Here is a 21,699-nt window from a genome sequence, read left to right as displayed (position 1 = left end):
CAAATTAGCTTTTATTGCTTTTTGTCTTGTACTCTGATTTCCAAATGTATTCTCACACATTAGTTTCCTTTCTTATTTTAACCGGTAATGGGTTCATATTTGTATGCTGCTATTTTTATAGTTATTAATTACTCGACTTCTATGAACCTTGTGTGTTTTCTTGGGGTTAAACTTTAGCTCTGAATCCTACTTGGTCAAACTGCTACTGAGTAATGTGGGCTTGTTGCTCAAGAGGCAGGGTTCTGGTTGTTTATCTCTTGCTTTCCTATCTAGCTCTTGCACACTGTTCAGTGTACAGCCCAGGATTCTCCTGGCTCAGGTTGAGTGGACTAACAGGAGTGGTGGCAGCATCTGCTGTGCAGGGCTGGTTTTACCCTAGTCATTTGGCACCTTCTACACCAAAGGGTAGCTAGTGCTCAGGTCTTGAGTGCCGAGAGTCTCTTACAGCTCCTATGTATATCCATTTTGCCATTTTGTAGTTGTCAAGTGAGCCAGGGCTAACAGATAAGTATAGTGATTCTTGAAGGCCCATACCGTGGATCCACACTTCACTGAAGTGTAAATGGAAGTGTCCTGTCCCCTGTGCTGAATGCTTCTGAGTAGGAGTTTTTGGCCCAAGAGACGTAAAAAAAAAAGTTGGTTAACCCTCCAGTGGCTGATGCAGTAGTGGGCATGGCCAAAGTAGGTATGACCAACAGACATTCACACAAACATTCAACACACATACAACACCAACACACATTCAGATAAGTAGTTAGGCAGGCAGATGTACACACATGCACATGTTCATACAGTTTCCCCAATACACATTCACTCTTCTGTCGATTTCTCATCACTACATTGGGCTGGGAGACGTTCCATTCCTCCTAGGTCAGCATGGCAATGGGGAGGAAGAATAGTCCTTCCTCTTCAGTTATCGGAACCTCCCCCCACCCCAGCCCATCACTGCAATGGGGAAGAAAGCTTTCCAATTACCTTGCAAAGTTGTCTCTTCTTCATCTAAGGTGGCATTAGTGCTTAGCAAAGAAGAAGGACTATTCCCTTAGAGTTAACACCTAGGAGCAGCAGTGCCCAAGAGGGAGAAGAAGTGCCTTTGTAGGATTAGTGGAGGTCAAGAGGAAAATAAACAGCACCCTTTGGCAGAGGGCTGGCTGGTCAGTCACAGGGAGCAGCTTTGTGGGCCCGATGCAGCGCACAGAGTTGCCACCCCTACTTCACAGCAATGGGATTCCTGTCTTTCTGGCACCCAAATTCAATCAGGGCTAAAACCCTACTACACATTGACCATATTGAGAGACTGTTCACGGTTGCGATCATCTGGTCTAGTACCTGCTCTGATATGAAGCATCTTCGACCCCTTGTCTAAAACCATCCTTGGCAGCTCCCTTCCATCTCCCACAACTTATTTTGCAGCAGGTGTTGTTGTCTTTTGTTTCCTTAAAAGTGAAACTGCTTCCAGTTGTTTACATTTAGTGGACTTTAAAAGAGCAATCTTGCTACCAGACATTCAACCTAAGCCCTTCTTGCAGCTACCAGTTAGGTGCCTTATCAATCTGTGTGCTCAGGTTCCTGGGCAAATATGGATTTAGGGCACTTCTGCAGCACTGGATGCCAAGCCCAGGGGGTGCCACAGGGTGTCACAACTACTGTATGATCTAGTGACCATGCAAAATGGAAGGCAAGAGGTAGAGGGGTGCCAAATTTTGGCTTTGCACCACTGAAATTTGAAAGACCAAAGTCCACCTCTGTCCTGGGTGGAATGAACTTCTGCCATGTGCTTTTTTGTAAGAGTCTTTTAAGCATTCTTTAAAATTTGGTATCCTTATTGTGCAAGCTATGAGTACTTTCTAGGGAAATTTCTAGTTTGAAAGAGGCTTTCATTTAGTGTTGACCACCTACTGATTTTATGGGCTACAGAGATGTAGCTTGTTGAACTCACAGTAACAGTGGGTTGAAGGCCTGGGAGTTGGAGTTCATCAGCCCCCCCCCCCCAAATCATGTAAAGTTCAGGTATGATACTCTCATTATAAAAGTGTTTAAAAGGTGTACATATGTATAAAAATGCTTAAGGAAGCATTTATTGTCTACATTTTACATAGATAGGAATCCTCTGGTCCTCCATATGTTGCTGGACTGCAACATCCACAGTCTCTGACCTTCAGCTGCACTGGTTGCTGGGGATGATAAAACTGGAACCCAACAACATCTGGAGGACCACAAGTTCCCCATTTTCTGGTTTTTTTTAAAAAAGAAATTGAAGAAAATAAAGTGCTTGGATTTTCCATATCCCACACCAGCAGTAATTAGAAAGGCAAACAGATTTCCATTGCAATTACTAGAGGGTGTAGCAAACAATGGATCGTGTCTCTTTTTTGTATGATATATGTTTTAAAGTAACAGATGCTAAATGAATAAATGAATGAATGAATGAATGTACATGCACTTTTAAACTCTCCCACATGGTGCATATTTGTTTTGTATTCAAGGAAGCAGCTCTAAATTTCCAGGTCTTCACCGTTCCAAAAAGTTGTTATTTATCACTCCGAACATTCACAAACACCAGTGTTAAACATCTTTTATAAATCTGCTTATAGAGCCAGAGAGTCAAATAATACAATGTGTTTCTAGAGCCACTCTATTAGCTGTATTGACACTGGGGTACCTTATTTCACGTGTGCGACACTCACACTTTTGTCTGCTTGTATCATTTATCAATTATAATATATCAATCATACCACAGAAAGTGAACCCCAGACTAGTTCATTTGAAATATGAAGGGTTGCACTATACCTGAATAAATGCACAACTGAACAATCACTAATGGAAAGCAAACTTGAAGGCCTCCTTTTTGTTCCCAGGGAAATAATGGAAACAGTTCTGAAGTTTTCCCCTGCAGATGAAGGTATCTGAAATTCCCACCAGTTTCACATGGCAGTGCCGGATATTTTGAAATGCAAAAAGAGGGGAGAAGGGTGGACCTCAATATATATTTAATATAATAGGTTTATACTATTTGGTAGTCTATGATATTTATTTGGGTGGACGTGTGTATATCATAGCACCAGAAAGTTTAACAGTAGACTGTACTCTACTCCAGTGGCACCTTCTCAATCTATGTTTCCATCTTTCTTATTTGTTGCTTTGCGAAACTGTTTATTAACGGACACAAAGGGAAAAAAGAGACTGAGAGGTTGGCCTATTTGTAATTCTTATTCTGTCCTCTGTTTCGTCTTCTTCCTATCAACATAGCAGTGTATGATGTACTGAGAACTACTCCAACCTGACCCGCGGATTCTGGGTAAAATCATTCACCTTGATCAAGCCGTCTGGCCCAATGCTGTGTAGGGAACATAAAAATAAAAAATAAAATTAGAGGTTTGCTCAACCAGCAATACTTGATCTTTATGAAACATTCTAAACTTTTATATCACAAACATAATTGTAGCACCATCTTCTGTCTTTCTAGATGCCAGTCTTCTACCTCAGTGAAGTACATTTAAAAGAACTGCACTGAGTGCAGGCAGCGTAGTCCAAATTAGTCTGTGAGTCGAGGAATGCCACAAGGGGGCAGCAACCATATATAGTTTGAAATACAGGATGCTTTGACGCAAAACTCTTTTCCCAAGACAGAGCCAAAGTGGATAGGAAAATTGGGATTTAAAATGTATGCGTAAATAAGCAATTCTTGCTATCAGTGGCCACGACAGTAGCGTTAACTATAATAAATCAGGGATTATGATCAAAAGATTTCTAAAGAGACCTCGCAACCACAGTGGGCATGGAAAAATATTTTAAATTTTAAGTATCAGAGTCAACAGGTATAGTGGTTAGAGTGGTGGACTGGGGCATGGTGGACCACGATTCAAATCCCCACTCAAGTCATGAAGCTCAGTGGGTGACCTTGGGTCAGTCATTGCCTCTCAGAGTTGTGATGATAAAATGGGAAGGGGGAGAAACATGTATAGCAGCTTGAATTGCTTGATGGGGCTTCCAACTGGACACAATCCCAAGTTTTTAGAGACATGGTATATCAAACTGGGATTTTTTCCAGTCCTGATTATTCTGTTTAATGCGAGGATGTCCTGTCCTGTGAACAAACTGGCCCTAGAACTTAGCAATATCTGTCCCTATAGCTGTAAAAACTACTGCACTTCAATACCATACAAGAGGGTAAAACCTATGATGCAAATAGCCACACGCCTTGACATTTACGTTAGCTGTATGTATTAGATATACTGGGGTTACTTACATCTCCTGCTCAATATAATTCAGCATTCGACTAACATGAGATGCTGAAATCTCCCCATCTACTTCAGCGATGTAAGTGTAGAGAAACTGGAAAGTGCTGAAGGGGATACGGGCGGGTCCACTGTCATTCTCATTGGATAAAACCTCACATATTATCTTCAGAGTTTTTGCAATAGTCTATTAAAAAGATAAGAAGAATTGGTATCTAAGTTTGCCTTTCATAATAAAGCAACTAGTTATTATTCATTTCTAGAAATACTAAAAAAGAAATAGCTCGGTGTCTGGCTATAAAGCCATAAAGCAGTGATAGCTATTGTGGTGTCCTCCAGATGTTGTGGCCCAACTCCCTTCAGCGCTGCCCAGTTGGGAAATGGTCAGGGATGGTGAGAGTTGCTGGCCAAAATGTCTGGGGCCCCCCACATTGGCTACCCCTGCCATAAACAGAAGAGTGAGCAACTGTTTATTTATGTGACTCAACTAAACAGTCACAGCTTCTTTGCCAGAATTCCTGAGAATTATAGTTAGGTGGTAAGTATAGTTCTGGATAAAACCGCTCTGCTGTGGTGGATTATGGTGTAGTGATTAGAATAGGGGAATGCCAGGTTCAAATCTCCACACAATTATGAAGCTCTGAGGTGAGTTCCCGGCCTAGTCTTACCTCACAGGGTTATTGTGAGGAGGAGGATAAGGGAGTGGAGGGCCTTGTACAAGTCATGTGAAGCTTAAATTTTTAAGGTAGGTGTTTCTTGATAAACATCTCTTATTATGATGGAAAGCCATACCAAGAATGCAGTTCAATTTTTATGTGCTAAGATGTATCAAAGAACAGGGGCCACAGGGCAGAGTTACTGTGATACTAATGATTTCAGTGGGATTAAGCACACTTTAATATCTGTTAGACTGCGGCCAATTACTATATACACTGGGCTTTATATACTCTCTTAAAAATATATATATATTGGCACTTTATAGTAACAATAACAGTAATACATTAATGCACAACATTGTATATAAGGAGATATTCTCTAGGAAAGTTGATGTTTGAGTTGCTCTGTTTTGGTAAATGACTATTTCCTGAAAATTCCCCTTTACTCAGTAGATAGAGTACTCTTAATTTATTTGTTATTGGCCTGTGCCTTGTATACTCCTTCCTGCCTGGAAGAAGCCAATGGTGAGCATGGGTGGGCTGAGATGAGCCTGGAAGCTTGTTTCCTAAGAGGCTACAGTTATGCTGTGCACCACACAGGACTGTGATAAGTGAGTTTTGACTGTCAGCAACAGGGTATGTTTTTAAAATCTCCTAAAGATCTGAAAATACCAACATTGTGATAAGAATTAGATATATAAGTAAAGTGAATAATTTATTCTGTCTGAAAGAATTCCCTTCCTCCCTGATAACATGGTTGAGCTTGGGGAAAAGAGAACAAAATAAAAAGCATAAAGAATTTTGTTGCGCCACCAAATCTGTAGGAACCAAGGAAGTGGAAAGCTAAGTGACACACTAACAAACATAGATGAAAACAACAACAACAATATATATTAGCTCTGTCTGCTTTTTATCTTTTGCTCACCTGAAGTCAAAATCTTCTCTGAAATCAGAATTATCTCCACAGCTGCTAACTGTAATGTTATAAATATAAGATTATGACTTCAGGTGAGGAAGAAGACTGCAGGAACAGACAAATTCACAGACACAAAAAGCCAGATTCATAAATGGTGCCCCTAGTAAAACAGGCTAAAGGGCAGGAGAGAGAAACAGAAATACAATGGATTATGATAAAGTTTTGGATGCAAGATTACAACAGTTCATTCCGAGAGATACATTAATCAGCCTATATTAATACAATCAGTGGTCATATGAAGAGTAATGTTAACCCGCACTGTTAAGTGTCTTTATAGCATTAGATGCACTTCCGCAGATAATAGCTGCCATCAGGACAGCTGCAACAGTGGGATTCTTAGGGCTTCTACCATGTGAGAATGTGGCAACCCATGATTAGTTGGATGTTATACCAATCCAGCTTTACTCCTTGTAAATTTGCAACCTCCCTTTGTTACATGTTAAAGCAATAATTTCTGTGGAATATGTTTGTGTTCATGAATGAGGGAGAGGCCTGAATATCCATACAATATTATCTTACGTTGGTGCAATTTAATAATTCAAATTGCAAAAGTAAAGATTGAGTTGTTGTTTTTTAAATCTAGGCTATAAAGGGAGATTGGTATTACTTGTGATTCATCCAAAAAAGAGCCCACCAGACAAATATGGTGTAACAAAATCCAGTATTGAAACTCATCTGGGATCTTATGCAGTTGCCATGAAAAAGAGGGGGAGAAAGGGTGGAGACTGTAGCTGTTAGCTGGTGAACTATCTTAAGGTAGAAGGGCTTTTACAAAGCTTATATGATGTGCGGTTCCTCATGGTAGGAAGAGTACGGAAAGTAGGTACAGTGTAGGGAATAGGACAACTCGGCCACTAATGGCGACCCTCCCAACAGCACCAGATTTACTGCAATGGGAAAATGTCCTCTGCCCTTTTAATTCGCCACACACAGCAGAATACAGTGGTAGAATCCTTTTTTTTTTTTTTATTAAATATTTATTGGTATTTTCAAAAAACACACAACAAACAAAAACAAAAAAAATAAACAAAATAAAAACAACACAAAAAAGCATATTCAAAACTAACCAGAAAAATAGAAAAAACACATACAGTTTCTGATACTTATTTTCCTCAACCTTGTTTCTCAGACCTCCTCACACCTCCCCTTCTTGTATTCCAATTTAAATTGTCAATTCAGCAAGTCCTTAACTTATTTCTTCACCTTAACTTAAACATTTATTCTAACATACTGTTATTTTACTTTATTTCTTTTTTCCATTTCCTCCATTTATTTTTAACAGCCTTATTTTCACTTAATTTAAAAAAAAAGGAAAAAAAACCAGTTTCACCTTATTGAAATTACTCATCAATACTTATACCTCATTAATTTATTCTTAAACCTTTTTCCTAAGGTCGACCAAAATTTCCCTTCCACGGTTTACCCAATTTCCTTACCACTAACAAAATATAAAACAAATAAAGCAATGCAAATTATCCTTATGTACCCTTTGGATTCCCAACCTCCACCCACCCTTCTCCCGGTTCCAGTCCCCAACCAATATCCATCAGTCTTTATATTATTTATTTAGCCTGGAGATCTCAGGTCCGAGGCCCTTATGTCTCTCTCAGTTCCTTTCTGCCGGTCTCTTTGATAGACCTTGATGTTAAGCCCCAGGTCTCGGAGGGGCTCAGGCCCAACAGAATCGGTGTTACTTCTAGCCAGTCCTCCATACTTAAAAGCAAAAGCAAAGCCTATGGGGTATTCCAACTCTTGTTTCAAATTTCTTTCAAATCCAAATGTCCCCACAGCTCCAGCTTCCACCTTCAACAAATTTATAATCCTCAGGTCTTCAGATCTCCTCAAAAGAGGATCTCTCCATTTTCCAAATTCCCAATCAAACCAGGCTTTCCGCATCCAGTTTTTATTGTCCTTTTTTATCATCATGTCAGGCCTCATATTGTAGCTCTCCTTTGACTCCTGCAAACCTCCATCTCCTCCTTCGTTTTCTTCAAAAAGAACATATTGCTCCATCGTGTCTACGCTTTCGGTTTCATTTATTTGTTCAGTTGAATAGGCTTCCTGTTTCAAATCCTTATCAGACTCCAAGCTGTTGTTTACTGTCCAGTGTAATAGCGATACCTCTGTAGACAAAGCATCGTACTCATCTTGTAAGTTTCCCAAGAGAACCAGTGCTCTGTCCAATTCTGCTTGGAATTTAGACACTCCAGCCATTTTTGTAATGTAGTATCCTTGTTACCCCTCTAGGGGGATTTAATTCCTTAATCTTCCTTTCAGCTCAAAAACCAAAAGTCCAGTTATTTTGTATCAACCTTATTTTCAACAAGTTATCCCGAATAAACCAGCAAAAACAGCAGAAACAATGTTCTCTTTTTCCAGCTGACAACTAGCTGACTAGCAGCTCACTTGACAGCTGTCAAAATCTTCCATGCAACAGGCTTTCTCATCGGACGTTCCCGGGTCTAGGGGGGGGTGTAGTTTCAGCTCCCAAAATTCTTTTTATCCTCCAGAATATCTTCTTATAATGTCCAAACCGTGAGGTCAGGATCTTTGTTAAGAAAAGCAAAAAACAGATTCTCTCGACCTTAGCTGCCCAGTCCTTTGCTTTAAGTTGTTTACAAAGAGGGGGGGGTGGACTTCCTTTTTAGCCCCTTCCCGCTCGTTCCAAATCCAGGATAAGAAATTTTTTAAAGTTCCAATCTCCGTATTACTCACGGGTTGATGTTTTAGGATCCAATCACTCTTAAAAGAAGTTGGCGCTCTCTGTCAATGGCTTGCGGCTTCACTCCGTAGGCGAGGGAGTACTCTCAGCACCACGCCTTACCCTGCCTCCGTTCCGAAGCCTTTAAAGAGGCTCCGTCGCGGATTGGGGGGGCGCAAATGGTGCCCGCCGAGTCTCTGTGTTCACAGGCATCCGCGCCTGTGATTTTAAGGGTCCCCGCTTCGCCGCAGCGGCCAGACCCAGACACTACGGAGCCGATTCCCTCCGGAGCTCGGAGGGAATCCGCCATTAAACAGTGGCACCAACCCGGAAGTCCTCTACAGTGGTAGAATCCAAGCTTGTGGGGATTGTGGAGTGGATTGTACCAATTCGAATTGATGTTTAGAATTGGCATTCACAGTAAGAAGAAAATTAGGACTCTGAGGACCAAAGTACGGTACTTTAGTGGCCTGCTCCTTGCTGTGCTACTTTTCAACTTGTATTTTTTAAAACTCACAGCAGAATATTTTTTTAAAAGTGATTCCCCCTACACCTGAAATGGTACCCATCTACTACCACTTCTGAAATCTATAGCCTCTTTCCCAGCTCTTTCTGCTCTGTGTGTACAAGCAGACCTGGGTGAGGCCATATTAGGAACAAATGGGCAACCAAGGTATTCTTTCTCCATTAACCCAGGTAATACCTTCATACAACAGTCCAATAAGTTGTGGTTGTTGTTCTCGCTTTCCTTCTGTTCTGGGACTACAAAAATACAGGAAGGGAGGCTGCTGCAGTAAGGCCCATTAGGTGGCAGCTGGTTCTGCCATTCACTGCTTCCTGAGTGAAACTTCGAGCTCTTAATAATAATCCACATGACATAGACCCACTAAAAGTAAATACTAATTATTTAACGAATCTAAACATATCGGAAATTCAAAAGAAAAGGAACTTACAACTCCAAGAGAGCTGCAGGCCAGAGCTAAAAACTTGAGCCATTCAATTTCTTCAGTAAAGTGTCCAACGTTCATAATACTGTCAAATAGGTCTGTAGGAAGATTGAGCACCTTCCACATCTGGGCTAGCTCATCTACGTGGATTATCAGCCTCCCGCCCACCTGGAAAGAAATATTGGCAATATCTATCATAAGTGAATAAATGACTGCAGGTTTTTTGTTTTTATCTAGATCTCGTCACCTGCTTTAGTGCCAGGAATTCCTTCCTAATCGTACAAATTTCAGAGATGGTAAGCATTCTGTTTGCTTTGTAGAATCAGTAAAAATAAATAAAAATGTACACAGAACTAAGATACAGCTAAGCAGATTGGGATGTTGGTTGAATCCTTGCTCTGTTCTTTGTAAGACGGAGTATGTTGCTGCTTTGATATTTTTTACTGTAAGTGTCTAGGCAAAGAATGAGACAGAAATGCCACAGGTATGTACTAACTGTTTTAGAAAATGTTGTGCTGAGTTTTTATTAACTGTGGTTCTGCTTTGCACCATGATATCTTGTTGTACTCCTCCCAAAAAGTAAGTAGGATGTAATCATGTCTGCATCTTCTCAGTTCTGTGATGGGGCAGGGTATCCTTGCTTATTTGTATATGCCAGTTTATCAATATATTAATACATAACTGTCTCGTACCGAGACTGAGCCTTAATTATGAGGTGACATACACAAACCTAATGTAGATCTTTTGAAAATGGACCAGGTGACATTCAAACTGCTGTTATACTGACTTGACATCTACTAGGCTGGAAAACACTGAGGGTGCAGGTACTGGGGTGGTGCAGCTGCACCAAGAACTAATTCACCTTCTGCTTCTAGTCTAGTATATAGCTACACCAGGATAGTTTGATTCTAAACGTGCAAAAACAAGTACAGGACTGCTGCTTTTACTGCAGATTCCTACTGTGCAAGAAGGAGAAAATGGACTTACCCAGTCCACTTTTTTTGGCAGGGGAAAACTGTATCTTATATCTTAGGACCCCACTGCTGGATAATATGCTAATGCTTCCATATCTTATTTATTTATTGATTGATTAGATGTATATCCCAGCCTTTCTCTCAAAAGCTGCAAGGGGTCTCACTCTCTGTGTTCATTCCAAATTTAGTAGATGGTGCTTGAACTCATAGTAGCAAATATTTAAGAAATAAGTTTGTGAGACTGCAGTGCTTGACCATGTGCTTTGAGATTATTCCAGCATTTTGCTGTTTTAATATTCAATATGCAGCTGTTGAAAAGTTAATGACATGGCACAGTTTTAAGAGGTGTCCACAGCAGGTCTACTGCCTTTCAGTGTGTTGTTTTAAACCCTTCACTGCGAGTTGTGCAGCACTGTCCTGAACATGTTTACTCAAACTTAATCTCTACTTCTGAGTAAGCATATTTAGGATTACAGCCTTAGTATACAACCATAACCTTGGGAAGCAGTATTTCTGGAAAAGGTTTAATTATGATGTTGAGCTTTTGCATCTATAGCTCTCTGTTTCTTGTGCAGGCTGTGCAATCTGTACAAACAATGCTAGGTTTTCCTTATGTATTAAGTGTTCCAAAGAAGAGGATCAGGCAGATGAGGGTCATGTGGATCTTGAATGGGCCTGAATTCAATGTAGAAAAGCAGGCAGTGGCTTTGGAACAATATGTTGACACTGTCCACTTGGGAATAAATGATGCCACTAACACTTGGGATGTCTATTTTGGGGATATTATCACCCACCCAGTTAATGAAGTTGGTATGCTGTGTCTGCTTTTGAGTGCCATTGCGGGCACAAGAAGAATATAGGAATGAATTCTTACACACAGGGGAGAATGCCCTAGATATGCAGGAGTATATATTTTGTTCTCGAAGCTACCAACATGAGTTTGACCAAACTGCGGGAGGCAGTGGAAGACAGGAGTACCTGGCGTGCTCTGGTCCATGGGGTCATGAAGAGTTGGACATGGCTAAACAACTAAACAACAATATATTTTGAAAAAGACCTTTGTACCCCAGAACAAGAAAGAACACAGGGATACACATGTGTGCTATCCACATGCTGTCTATTCATGTTGAAGCAGAAAGCAGGACACTAGTGATAGCTCTCAGCTCTCTAGAGTTAGCTGAAGGGAAGCAAGCAGTTGTCTTTCAACTGGAGGCCTGAAATGTGTTTAAATGTGTACAAATCTCCCAGGTCACTTCCCCTTCTCTAGATCCTTTGAACTGTCAGTTGGCATTTGTCCTTTCATGGTTTATCCATACTTCCCATTGCTTTGTGCTTTCTGGGCTTTTCAGGTTCATATCTGAGTGGGTTTTGTCCCAGGGCTTTCCTCAGGAAAACCCCTGTTTTACCACTGAATCAGAACAAACAGCAATCTGCAGAAAACCTGCTTGCCGTTTGTTCCAATTCAGTGGTAAAATATGGGTTTTTCTGGGGAAAGCACCAGGACCAAAAATAATAAATAAGTAACCACTTGGACACAGACTTGTACCTAGGAAGCACAAAGCAAAGGTAAGCAGGGTGCTTCCTAGATTGGTAACTGGGGGTAAGATAGGTGTGTGCTTGAATGGAGAAGCAATATCTCTGCACACCATAGTTTTCAGAGGAGTGCACATTTGGTTATACATTTGAGCGAGCACCTGCATTTGGGATGCATGTCTGTTTCTGGAGCCTGATTTCTCACAGGCACACAAGTACTAAAGTTTCTAGGGATTATTTGAGCTGCAGGTTGTCAATCACAGACACCTGTAGAATCTTCATGACTTCGAATCTGCCGCTTGAATAAATAAACTGCTGTATATTTCTCAGCCACTCTAAAGTGTACTCCAGGGCTATAAAATATTATAGGTAGTGCTAAAATGATCTTTCCATCATCACAAGCATTTCTGCTGGCCAAACAAAATCATCTCCCATCTCCTCCCCTACCCTGCACACTGTTCTAGGGATTCGAGGAGGGTGCAGGGGGAAGAGGGGGAGGAAGTCCCATTGTGCTAGTGGGACTCATTGTGGTGCACCTTGCTAGTTCAACAACCTAGCTGAAAATGGCCCATAGTTTATTAGGACTGAAATCAAATTCCAGTGAATAGGAGCCAGCATCAAATGTGCAGGTGTCAGTGCTGTGCTGATGTGAAGATACTAACATTCTAAAATTCATGGAGTTGTTTCTGGAGTAAGGAACTTATCTTGTGTAAATATATTGTGAGAGAAAATGGAGAAACAGTAGTAGCACAGAAGCACTGTGCATCACTAACTGGATCCTAAATCCTGTGGTGGTGTATACCCGCTGTCTTCCTAAATAATACATCCTCTTCCACCTGTTCTCTGCTCAAAATGAAAGGCTTAAAAACACAAAAATGGGATCCATTTAACCCATATTGGTACAATAACTGAGCAGTTATGGTTGGTTAGTTTTTTTGTGAAGAAATTCAAAGCTTGCCATGCTGCTGGTGGTATTAAAATTTTGCATGAAAAGCTACAGATATTGATTCAGAGCACATATGAAAAGATGTCCATGTTCTAATCATAAAGCCCAGTTATGCATTTTTTCAGCTAATTTGTAAAAATAATACTTGGGCTACAGGGGCGGCATCTTACCCTCAGGATTGTGGATGCCCATTGCTGTAATGTGGGCTCCTCCAAAAATGAACACAACATTGCACGTTGTGTGTGTGACATCACATGCACCATCTGCAAGTATGTATACGTGATGTTGCACATCCATGTTGCAGCATCGGCTGCTCCTCTTCCTCCTTTTCTGCACGGAGGGGCATGGACTCAGAAGCAGAGAGACTGCCTCCATGTCCGAGCCCCCGCACTGGAAAAGGGTGCCTCGCTTGCTGACTGTGCAGGGTGGAGCTGAACTGCTTCTCTCTCTGAGGCAGCACCACAGAGGCTAGCTGGCTGCCTCTCTCCAGCTCTGCTCATTGACTTTGTGGGTGCTCGGCCCCCACAATTATATTATTGTGGGTGCCCAAGCACCCAAGGTCCCCTGGAGTTGGCTTCTGTGCCGGGCTATAACTGGGTATTGATGAACTAAACATTGGAGTAATTGATTGCATTGCATTGTGCTTACAGTTACAGAAAGAAGCTGGTCATGCTGCTGAAGAGAACTTTATCATGTTGATTCTCCCTTTTCTTCTGTGTAACAAGGGGATGAGAACATTTGAGAGGATGGTATAAATAATGGGTAGGGAACCCTTTTCAATTCCCTTTTAGGCAATCTTCTGAGGGCAACATGCTAGCAGTGGGCAGGACCAAAGCAAAAGTGGGTGGAGTGGCCTGTGGAGAAACCTGAGGGCCAGATAGAAATCCCCAAGTCCTAGTATAAATGGCTTGCTTCTTATGTGGTTGCATGCAGAGAATGACAAGCAAGTTACTACTTTGTAAGTTGTCATCTTTATTCATTGTTTGAGTTCTCACAGGGTGGTGAACTATAACTGATGACTTACTATAAACATGACCATCTGGGTTGCTTTGCTTCTCCCTGGCACGGAAGGGAAACAAACCACAATTCTTGGCTTAGCATTATGTCCAAACCAGGGTTGTGGTTTGTAGTGCTCCAAACAAACCACAATCAATATGCTAAGTACAAACTTTGGTTGCAGACTGTGGCTTGCTTGGAGCAAAACAAACCATGATCTCTGGTTTGCATGTAATGTTAAGCCATGGTTTATTTCTCCCCAGGGGAGGAGCAAAGCAGCTCAGATTGGCACATTCAGAGTAATACATGAATTGTTGTTTACCATGAGGTGCAAATGAAGTCAGTGTTTAAAATTTGAGCGTGCACAAAGTATTGCTTACCTATGTGTATCAGGAAGGTTGTGGAACTAGGCTTGAATGTAATAAAAGTAAAGGAATTATGAAGAGCAATAATCTTTAAATAGTCTCCGTACTTTGGCAGAAGTCTTGTAAACTTGACATCTTGTAATAGTTATATTCTGTCTGTATGCATCTTACAATGTGAACAAAAAGTAGCAGATATAAGACTGAAGGCAGTTACTGGAACCGTGTCCAAAACCAATATGAAATAGTAGAGTACAACACTCAAGCCTCTTATGTACTTGCCCCAAAATGGAAAGGAGATGTTTCTTACTCTCTGGTGTAAGACCTTCAAGAGCTCTGGTGTAAGCTCTGCACAGTTTGATAAAGGGACTCTATCTGGTCGTTCTCTTACAGGAGGATTCTCTCCACGGGCCATAGCATTAAAATAGCTAGACAGAAAGAAAACAGCAGGTGTTTGCATTTTAGCAAAATATGTTAACAAAAAGTGTGACTAGAATTTGGCTATTTATTTTCAAGTTTATAAATGACATATTAAAGCTCAACAGTGAAAACTCATAAAGTACGCATATCAAAAGGACATAGCCTGAAGGCACCTGACACAGCATCCTTATTGAAATTTAGCAGCTCAGTTCTGGTTAGTGATGGATAGGGGACAGCCTGGAAACTATGTAAGCTGCCTTCCTACAATGAGGAAAGGTGGGATATTGTAATACAGTAGTACCTTGGTTCTTAAACTTAATCCGTTCTGGGAGTCTGTTCGACTCTCAAATCCGTTTGAAAACCAAGGCTCGGCTTCCGATTAGCTGCAGGAGACTACCAAGGTACCACTGTATAAGGGTAGGAAGCCTGTGATCTTCTGAATATTGTTGGTCTGGAACTCTCATTATCTCTGAGCATTGACTATGGTGGCTGGGACTGGCTGGAGTTTGACAACATCTGGAGGGTCAAAGGTTCTCCCCACTTGTCATGGTGGTAGCTGATAGGAGTGGGAATCGCATGAGAGCAACAGGCCTGATTGTAGCCTCTTTGCAGTAAAAGGGCATTTCCTCTCCCTCACTGCCTTCTGCCTTAGCTTGTATGATCACTGAGGCTGGTGATGTGCCACTGGCTGTGCTTCTCCATCAAACTCTACCACTGCTGGCCAGGAGTTAGGATTGCAGCCTAGCTATTATTTCTGCTTAATTTGAAATGTGGTTGTCTTGTTCACTGAGGCGGGTAGTACTTATGTATGCTGGGTAGTAGAGTTTTCATTATTTGGCTATGACAGTGATAGCAGTTTTTGTTGACATACTACAGTTTTGCAATACTCCCACCCACATTGATCTTGGTGTTTTTGGTTTTCGTTTTGCAAAAACCACTTGAAAATGTTGCACATGGGAAAATGAAAGTCATGTGTGACTGTTGGTCTATATTCCTGTAGGTTTCAGGGGATATATTTTCTCTGGATTTGTTATTTACTGTAGCCTAGGGTTTCTTGAGGGATATTTTGCTCCCTGAACTTATTCCACCCAGGGTTCCTTGTGGCAAGCATAGGGCAGTTCTTCATAAAATGGTACTGGTGATTCTTTAATGAAAGCTGCATTAATTCCTGATACCAAATAATTGCTACCCATCTTTGCCTGAAAAATGTGTGTTCTCAAAAAGTACCAGGGAAATGCCACAAACATAGAATTCCACAAGTAAACCTATAAACTATTAAGTATAGTATCAGTTTTAAGGATACAGTTTTTTACAGTAAAATATTAAACTTACTCAGAAGACCATTGGATCAGATCAGGAGGCTGTGTCCGAATGGCAGCTTTTGTAAACTGCTTCAACAAATCTGGAAGCTCCGGAGGGATGCATACTTGTTTGTCTGTTTGTGGCATAATTCCTGTGCCTGTTAGAAAAAATAGCAACCTTCTCTGTTAAGTGTGGGAAAACACATTGCAATTACCCATTGAAACAACCCTTCGGTCAAAGTTCTTCTTTAACCTATAAACTTGTGTGGTGCTATAAAAATGTTGAAAAACAGAAGTCAGGCAGTACCACGCAAGAAAAGCACATAACCTTTTACTGAAAATTATTACATTTGAGTTCTTACTCATTTCACTAAATCACTTTGTATTTTATAACCTTGTGTAACAGTAGCTATATGATTGTGGATTTTACATTTCTACTGTTGGGGAATCCTCCCCCTGCTGAATTTGTCTGGTAATGAACTTCTATGTGCCTGTTATGAAGTCCCTGAACATTGTGCAGATTTCTAGAGTGAATTATCAGTGCATCTAAGGTGCTGTCCACACCTGTTGGGCCCATCCATTATCATCACTCATGAAAAGAATGCACCCTTGACCATGTCCAATACGCCATTGTAGTTGTGCTTTCTAGGTGAAGGCTGACAAGCTATCTTTTGCACAATCAAAAAATCTGCAAAAGGCAGGCAGGATCTCTGACTGTCTGTACAGTCTGTGTCTGTACACCACGTACAAATTCAGACTTTCAGTGAAGAGGTTGAGACCAGCAGGTGTAATTTAGATTCTCTTCCCTGCTAGCATTCCCTGACCATCAGTACACACAGAGCTACTGTTGAGCCCTTATGGACACCCCAGTTTCTCCAGAATTGGAAAATTTAGGAATTTCTGAATACAGTAGATCCTATACAATGATAGTTTTCAACATGACAGGTCAGCCTCCCGCAGAAAGCATGGTCCATTGCTAAGGACAATAGGACAATGAATGTTCCTCTATGAGTGCAGGACTAATGTGTCTCTTGTGAGAAAGCCTTGTTCCTCTGGGAATGTCAAAAGTATTTCTTTCTCACTTGGCAGTCATAGACTATGATTCATGTGTCCACAGCTGCAGTGCTACTGCTGTTGCAGTGGCTGCAATCCTATGGTTGCAACTGAATCTAATTGGGCACCCTATATATGGGCACTCACATATAGGATAACATTGTATGTCCTATATCAGTGATGCGAAACCTATGGACTTCCAGATGTGCTTGGCTCCAACTCCCATCAGCCCTAGCCAGTGGTGGGAGTTGCAGTCCAGCAGCTTTTGGAGGGCCACAGATTACCCACCCCTTTGCGATATGAAATATTCCCTTTGCTGGTGATAGGAATAATTGGTTCCAGTTGTAGAAACTTTGGATAAATGCATATAATGATCACCCAGCCATACCCTCACCAAAATACAAAAGAAATAAAAGGGAGCTCAAGGAAGTGAAGAGGCCTTGATGAGGCAAGGCTTGGGGGATTTGTATAGAGCAAACGTCTTACAGAAGCAGTTTCACAGACCACTTAGCAAGCAACAAGCACTTGCAAATATATTTTTGTAACTCTGCCACCCCATTCCAGCTACCCTATCTCTATTCTTTCCATCCATGCACTGTCACTATCTCATGTTGGTCTCCCCTACAAATTTGTCCCCAGTCTTTGGCATTGGGCTTGCATCTAACAGACCTTGGACAGATCCACACCATACATTTAAAACACATCCAGCACACATTTGAAGCACACGACTTCCGCCAAAAAATCTTGGGAACTGTAGTTTGTTAAAGGTGCTCGGAACGGTAGCTTTGGGCCAGGAAACTACAGCTCCCGGTACTGTTTGGGGGAAGTAACCGGGCTTTAAATGTGTGTTGGATGTGCTTTCGTGGTGTGGATCTGCCCCTCATTGATGTCGGAGATTAGCAAAGTGGGTTAAGAATTCTGTCCCCCAGGGTGGTTCTGTCCTGTATTACCGGAGGCTGAGACGACTCAGCCTCTTCGTGAAGATCGCCCAGCTGCTGTTTTGGGACAGTCACACCAGGCTTTATCGGGGTCTTCACGCTGCTTCCACCCAAGATGGGCCCTTGCATTAACTCAGGACTGCGCCCTTTGTTTCCTCGCAGCTCTAGGTATCCTAGCAACTGGTGCTCTACCTCACAAAGGCACTGATTCTGTCAGCTGCCTTTGCTGGCAGTAAACAGTGAGACACTTGAAAAGGTCATGGGGTTCTTAGTGAGGAGTTAAGAGAACTTCATCAGGGTGGGGTTGGGGAGCCTCAAACTCCATGGGTAGGACAGGTATTTTAGATAAATTTTAGGGCTTTCACTATCTCCTAGATATCCATAAAATGAGTGAGTCTAAGGTTTGCTTGATGCTATGGGCATGGCTGCATGGATTTGTCCTGTTGTTTCTACCCTGTCATGTAAATCTATTGTACACCGTCTAGGTTTCTTTCCAATAACACCTGCCATTTTCACTCTTTTGTGGGGCAGAGGAAATTTGAGTTAGTAAGGTGTGGCAGTGATAAAACAAAGATGACCAGGAAGAAAAATTCTAATCACAGTTGTGGGGAGCAAGAAGTGTTGCTTTTATGGGGGAAAAAGCTGCCTATGATGAGGGCTGCAAAACGCTGCCGAGAATGCTTACTGCTGCCTGTCTTCTCTAACCCATTGGTAGGGTGACCATTTGCACATAGACAAGAGAATGCCGCACCAAAGCAGAGGACAAAAGGCAACAGAGCTTTGCATAGAATATTAGTGTGCTAAATATATATGTAGAGATGGAAATGTGGAAATAATTACTATAATTTAAATAGAAATATAATGCATGTCACCATAGCAGGGAAGCCTATAGTCAGGTGGCTTGTGTGCTTGCTCTGTCTGATGTCCAGGTGCTAACTGTTGATGGACAAGTTCAAGGTCGCTGCTCTGCCTTCTTATGGTTTTCTAATCTTCAAACCAGACTTGGATTGGACATTCCTTCTAATAGAGGATGCCTTCAAATGGAGGGCTGTCCTCTGACAATGCTTTAAACAGAGGACTACCCTTGGGAAAGTAGGTCACATGGCTACCCTTAGTATTAGATGGTGTTTCATTGGCATAAACCACTTCCAAACCATTTTGGATTCCCAAAGAAACTTCTAGTATGTTAATATTTCTGTAGTTCCATCCTGTGTCTTTAGCCGAAAAGAACCAAAGAAAGCAATATATGTTCAATATGATTGTTACCTACACATTAAGGAAGCTGTTATGTTTTTAAACTGATCTTAATAATGTATTTTTACATTACGGGCCCAGTCGCAGTGCTGCCCACCCCTCATTAGTGTCTATAAATGATTAATAACTCAGGCGGACAACAATCTGGATTAATATTGGCCACAACTTTATTGATTACAGAATGTATGTGGGATTTTGGCTCAGGAATTGGGTGTATCCATTCCAGCCTCCTGCTGGAGGACTGGAACTGCTGCAGGTGTGTGCCAGGATTGTGGCCTCTCCAAGATGTCAGTCTACTGAGTTGGCCATCCTAAGGCTGCCGCTGGAAGCCTTATAGGCCCATCTGCCGCACGCTTGGCCGCAGGACTGGGACACCCACCAAGACCCCTTTAACGAGGTACCCTGAAAACACCGCTGGATCATATTGGGTGATGCACCACTTCACCCCACACTTGAAGACTAGGATTCCACCCAATGCTTTAACCACCAAAGTTGAGACAACTTGCTGCGAGGAAGGCAAAACCTCTAAACCAGCCAATTTGTCTACAGGGAAAATTCCTTCCTGGCCCCAAATATGGCAAACGTGTGCGACCATAGCAAGGTCAGGAGATACACGGGAAACAAAATAAGGTTAAACTGTGAGTGAAGGAATGGAGCATTGTTAAAGCAGCAACCTGAAAGGCAGAAAACATTTTAGAACAAAATGAAATTGACCTGGAAAATAAAGAAGATGGTGGGTGGGCTTTGTTTGCTTCTCCGCTGACTGTGCTGAGGCTGGACAGCGCTGCAGACTTTTATGCAGCCAGTGCCCTCCCAGACTGCGAGGCACACCCACAAGGGAGGCCACTGACTGGCCCATTTAAGATGCTGCAGCAGGCAGGAACTTGCCAGATGTCTAGGCAGCCAGGGGGATTTCCCTAATGGCTGCCCGGACATGTGCGCTCTGCTCTGACGGACCAGGGATGGCGGCCGAGCGCGAGAGGCCGCAACAGATGCCCACCCAGGAAGGGGTAAGCATCCGTTGTTGTAAGTTGCCTTCGGATTTCATAACGAAGGGTGGGTAAAAAATCTGATAGATAATAATAAATAGCAACAGGAGTTAGGTGTGTGCCTGGCAATAAATTGCATGCATAATGCCAACACAATGCTATAGCGTGGTTCTAGATTGGTTAACTCAGAAAATAAGCCCACCAAGCTCATTGAGGCTTGCTTCCAAGTTCCAAGTAAGGTTGTACAGGTCTGTATTATCATCTGCATGCTATAGGCTGTATTATTAATCCTCCTATTGTGTGTACGTGGGTGGGATGGGGTTCACAGGTAATTTGTAGCCAAAGAAAGATTTGAACCAGGGCTCCTTGAACTCTGCATGCACAGAACTCTGTGGGGTTATAATTTCAGCCTTAAGCACTTGAGTGGCATTACTACACTCCCTACTAGAAAAGGTAAAGTGGGATCAGGGGGTGACAAGTGGGGTAAATTGAGGGACACATTCAGGAAATGCCAGCATGATGATTTTTCTTCCTAGTTTTAAATTTATCACAAACCTAATGTCAATATCATGTTTCCCTGGCTCTCCTTTCAAGAAGAAGTGATAGATGCTTCAAAGTAATAACCTTCAAGTGAATGGTTTTCTTTTAAAAAAGGACGAAGAGTGAATATGAAATAGCATGAATATCATAGCAAATAACATAAGACCTAAACCTAAAACTCAGTTTGACAAAAGAGCATGAACAAAAATGTCAACAGATTATACTGCATTGTTATACGGAGAGAAATGTTTGGTGAAGCATATAGAAATTGTGCATTATGCTAAACAGGTGAAGTAAACATTATTTACCCGCTGTTGAGATGACAACTGAAAGTTATCTCTTGATTCACTCTTTCACTGGGGAAATGTATGATAAACGAAAAGAAAAAGGACATTTCTTTTCATGTAGTCGAATCCACCCCAAGAATGACTGCAATGAAAGCTGCAAAAGCTTCTTAACTATTGTGCCTTTAACACCCCATACTAAATAGGAACGATTCTTTCATTGAAAATATTTTTTTTTAAAAATCTTCATTTTCCAGATACTTCTGGTTTAAGCTCCGACAGGGTATACTTCAGGAGCAGAGGGTTAAAGTGCATGAAATATAGTTGGTAAGATGGAAGTAATTTAAAATACCACCTTAGGGTTGTTAGCTACTTTTTTTCCTGAGATTTTTTACAATATTCTAGTGGAGAGAAATTAATTGTAGTCAGTCTTTTTCCTGCTTCTCCATGCCAGGGAAGCTTGTGCCTTTTGTTTTGTTTTTACCTTCTATGAAGCTGATTAAAGGCACAGGACCTGTATTAACAGACCAGGGTTATTAAAGAGGCAGGATATAAGAGGCAGGTAATAACTAGTATCTGTTTTGTCATGTT

General features: G+C 41.6%; 2 protein-coding genes across 3 annotated transcripts in view; one reads left to right on the top strand and one right to left on the bottom strand.

The window, feature by feature from the left end:
* Nucleotides 1-3,125: 3,125 nt before the first annotated feature.
* Nucleotides 3,126-18,210, bottom strand: ROPN1 (rhophilin associated tail protein 1). 2 transcript variants are annotated; one of them, XM_083586049.1, is made up of 6 exons: nt 18,054-18,210; nt 16,082-16,208; nt 14,640-14,757; nt 9,525-9,686; nt 4,250-4,425; nt 3,126-3,337 (listed from the first exon to the last, which is right to left on the bottom strand). In XM_083586049.1, exons 2-6 carry the CDS (start codon nt 16,195-16,197, stop codon nt 3,271-3,273), a joined length of 639 nt encoding a protein of 212 aa, XP_083442175.1. In that variant the 5' UTR covers nt 16,198-16,208; nt 18,054-18,210; the 3' UTR covers nt 3,126-3,270. The 2 variants fall into 2 exon arrangements, with proteins under 2 accessions (XP_083442175.1, XP_083442176.1); XM_083586050.1 differs by having other exon boundaries at nt 16,082-17,232; nt 17,388-18,205.
* KALRN (kalirin RhoGEF kinase) overlaps nt 4,643-21,699 on the top strand; it is a 512,792-nt gene continuing 495,735 nt past the window's right edge. Inside the window, exons 1-2 of the mRNA XM_083583660.1 lie at nt 4,643-4,776; nt 9,756-9,814. The gene's annotated coding sequence lies outside the window, so the exon portion shown is untranslated. The remainder of the gene's footprint in view (nt 4,777-9,755; nt 9,815-21,699) is intronic.

This window comes from Podarcis filfolensis (genome assembly GCF_964270895.1).
Source record: "Podarcis filfolensis genome assembly, chromosome: 1".
Taxonomy (NCBI): Eukaryota; Metazoa; Chordata; class Lepidosauria; order Squamata; family Lacertidae; genus Podarcis; species Podarcis filfolensis.
The sequence above is the reverse complement of the archived record's forward strand: the minus strand, read 5'-3'. Positions and strand labels throughout refer to the sequence as shown.

Coding starts and splice junctions, on each gene's coding strand:
- ROPN1 (XM_083586049.1), bottom strand. CDS start 16,197: ATGCCACAAACAGACAAACAAGTATGCATCCCTCCGGAGCTTCCAGAT. Junction 14,758..16,081: donor CTGATCCAATGGTCTTCTGA/GTAAGTTTAATA, acceptor CTTTCTGTCTAG/CTATTTTAATGCTATGGCCC. Junction 3,338..4,249: donor AATTATATTGAGCAGGAGAT/GTAAGTAACCCC, acceptor TTCCCTACACAG/CATTGGGCCAGACGGCTTGA.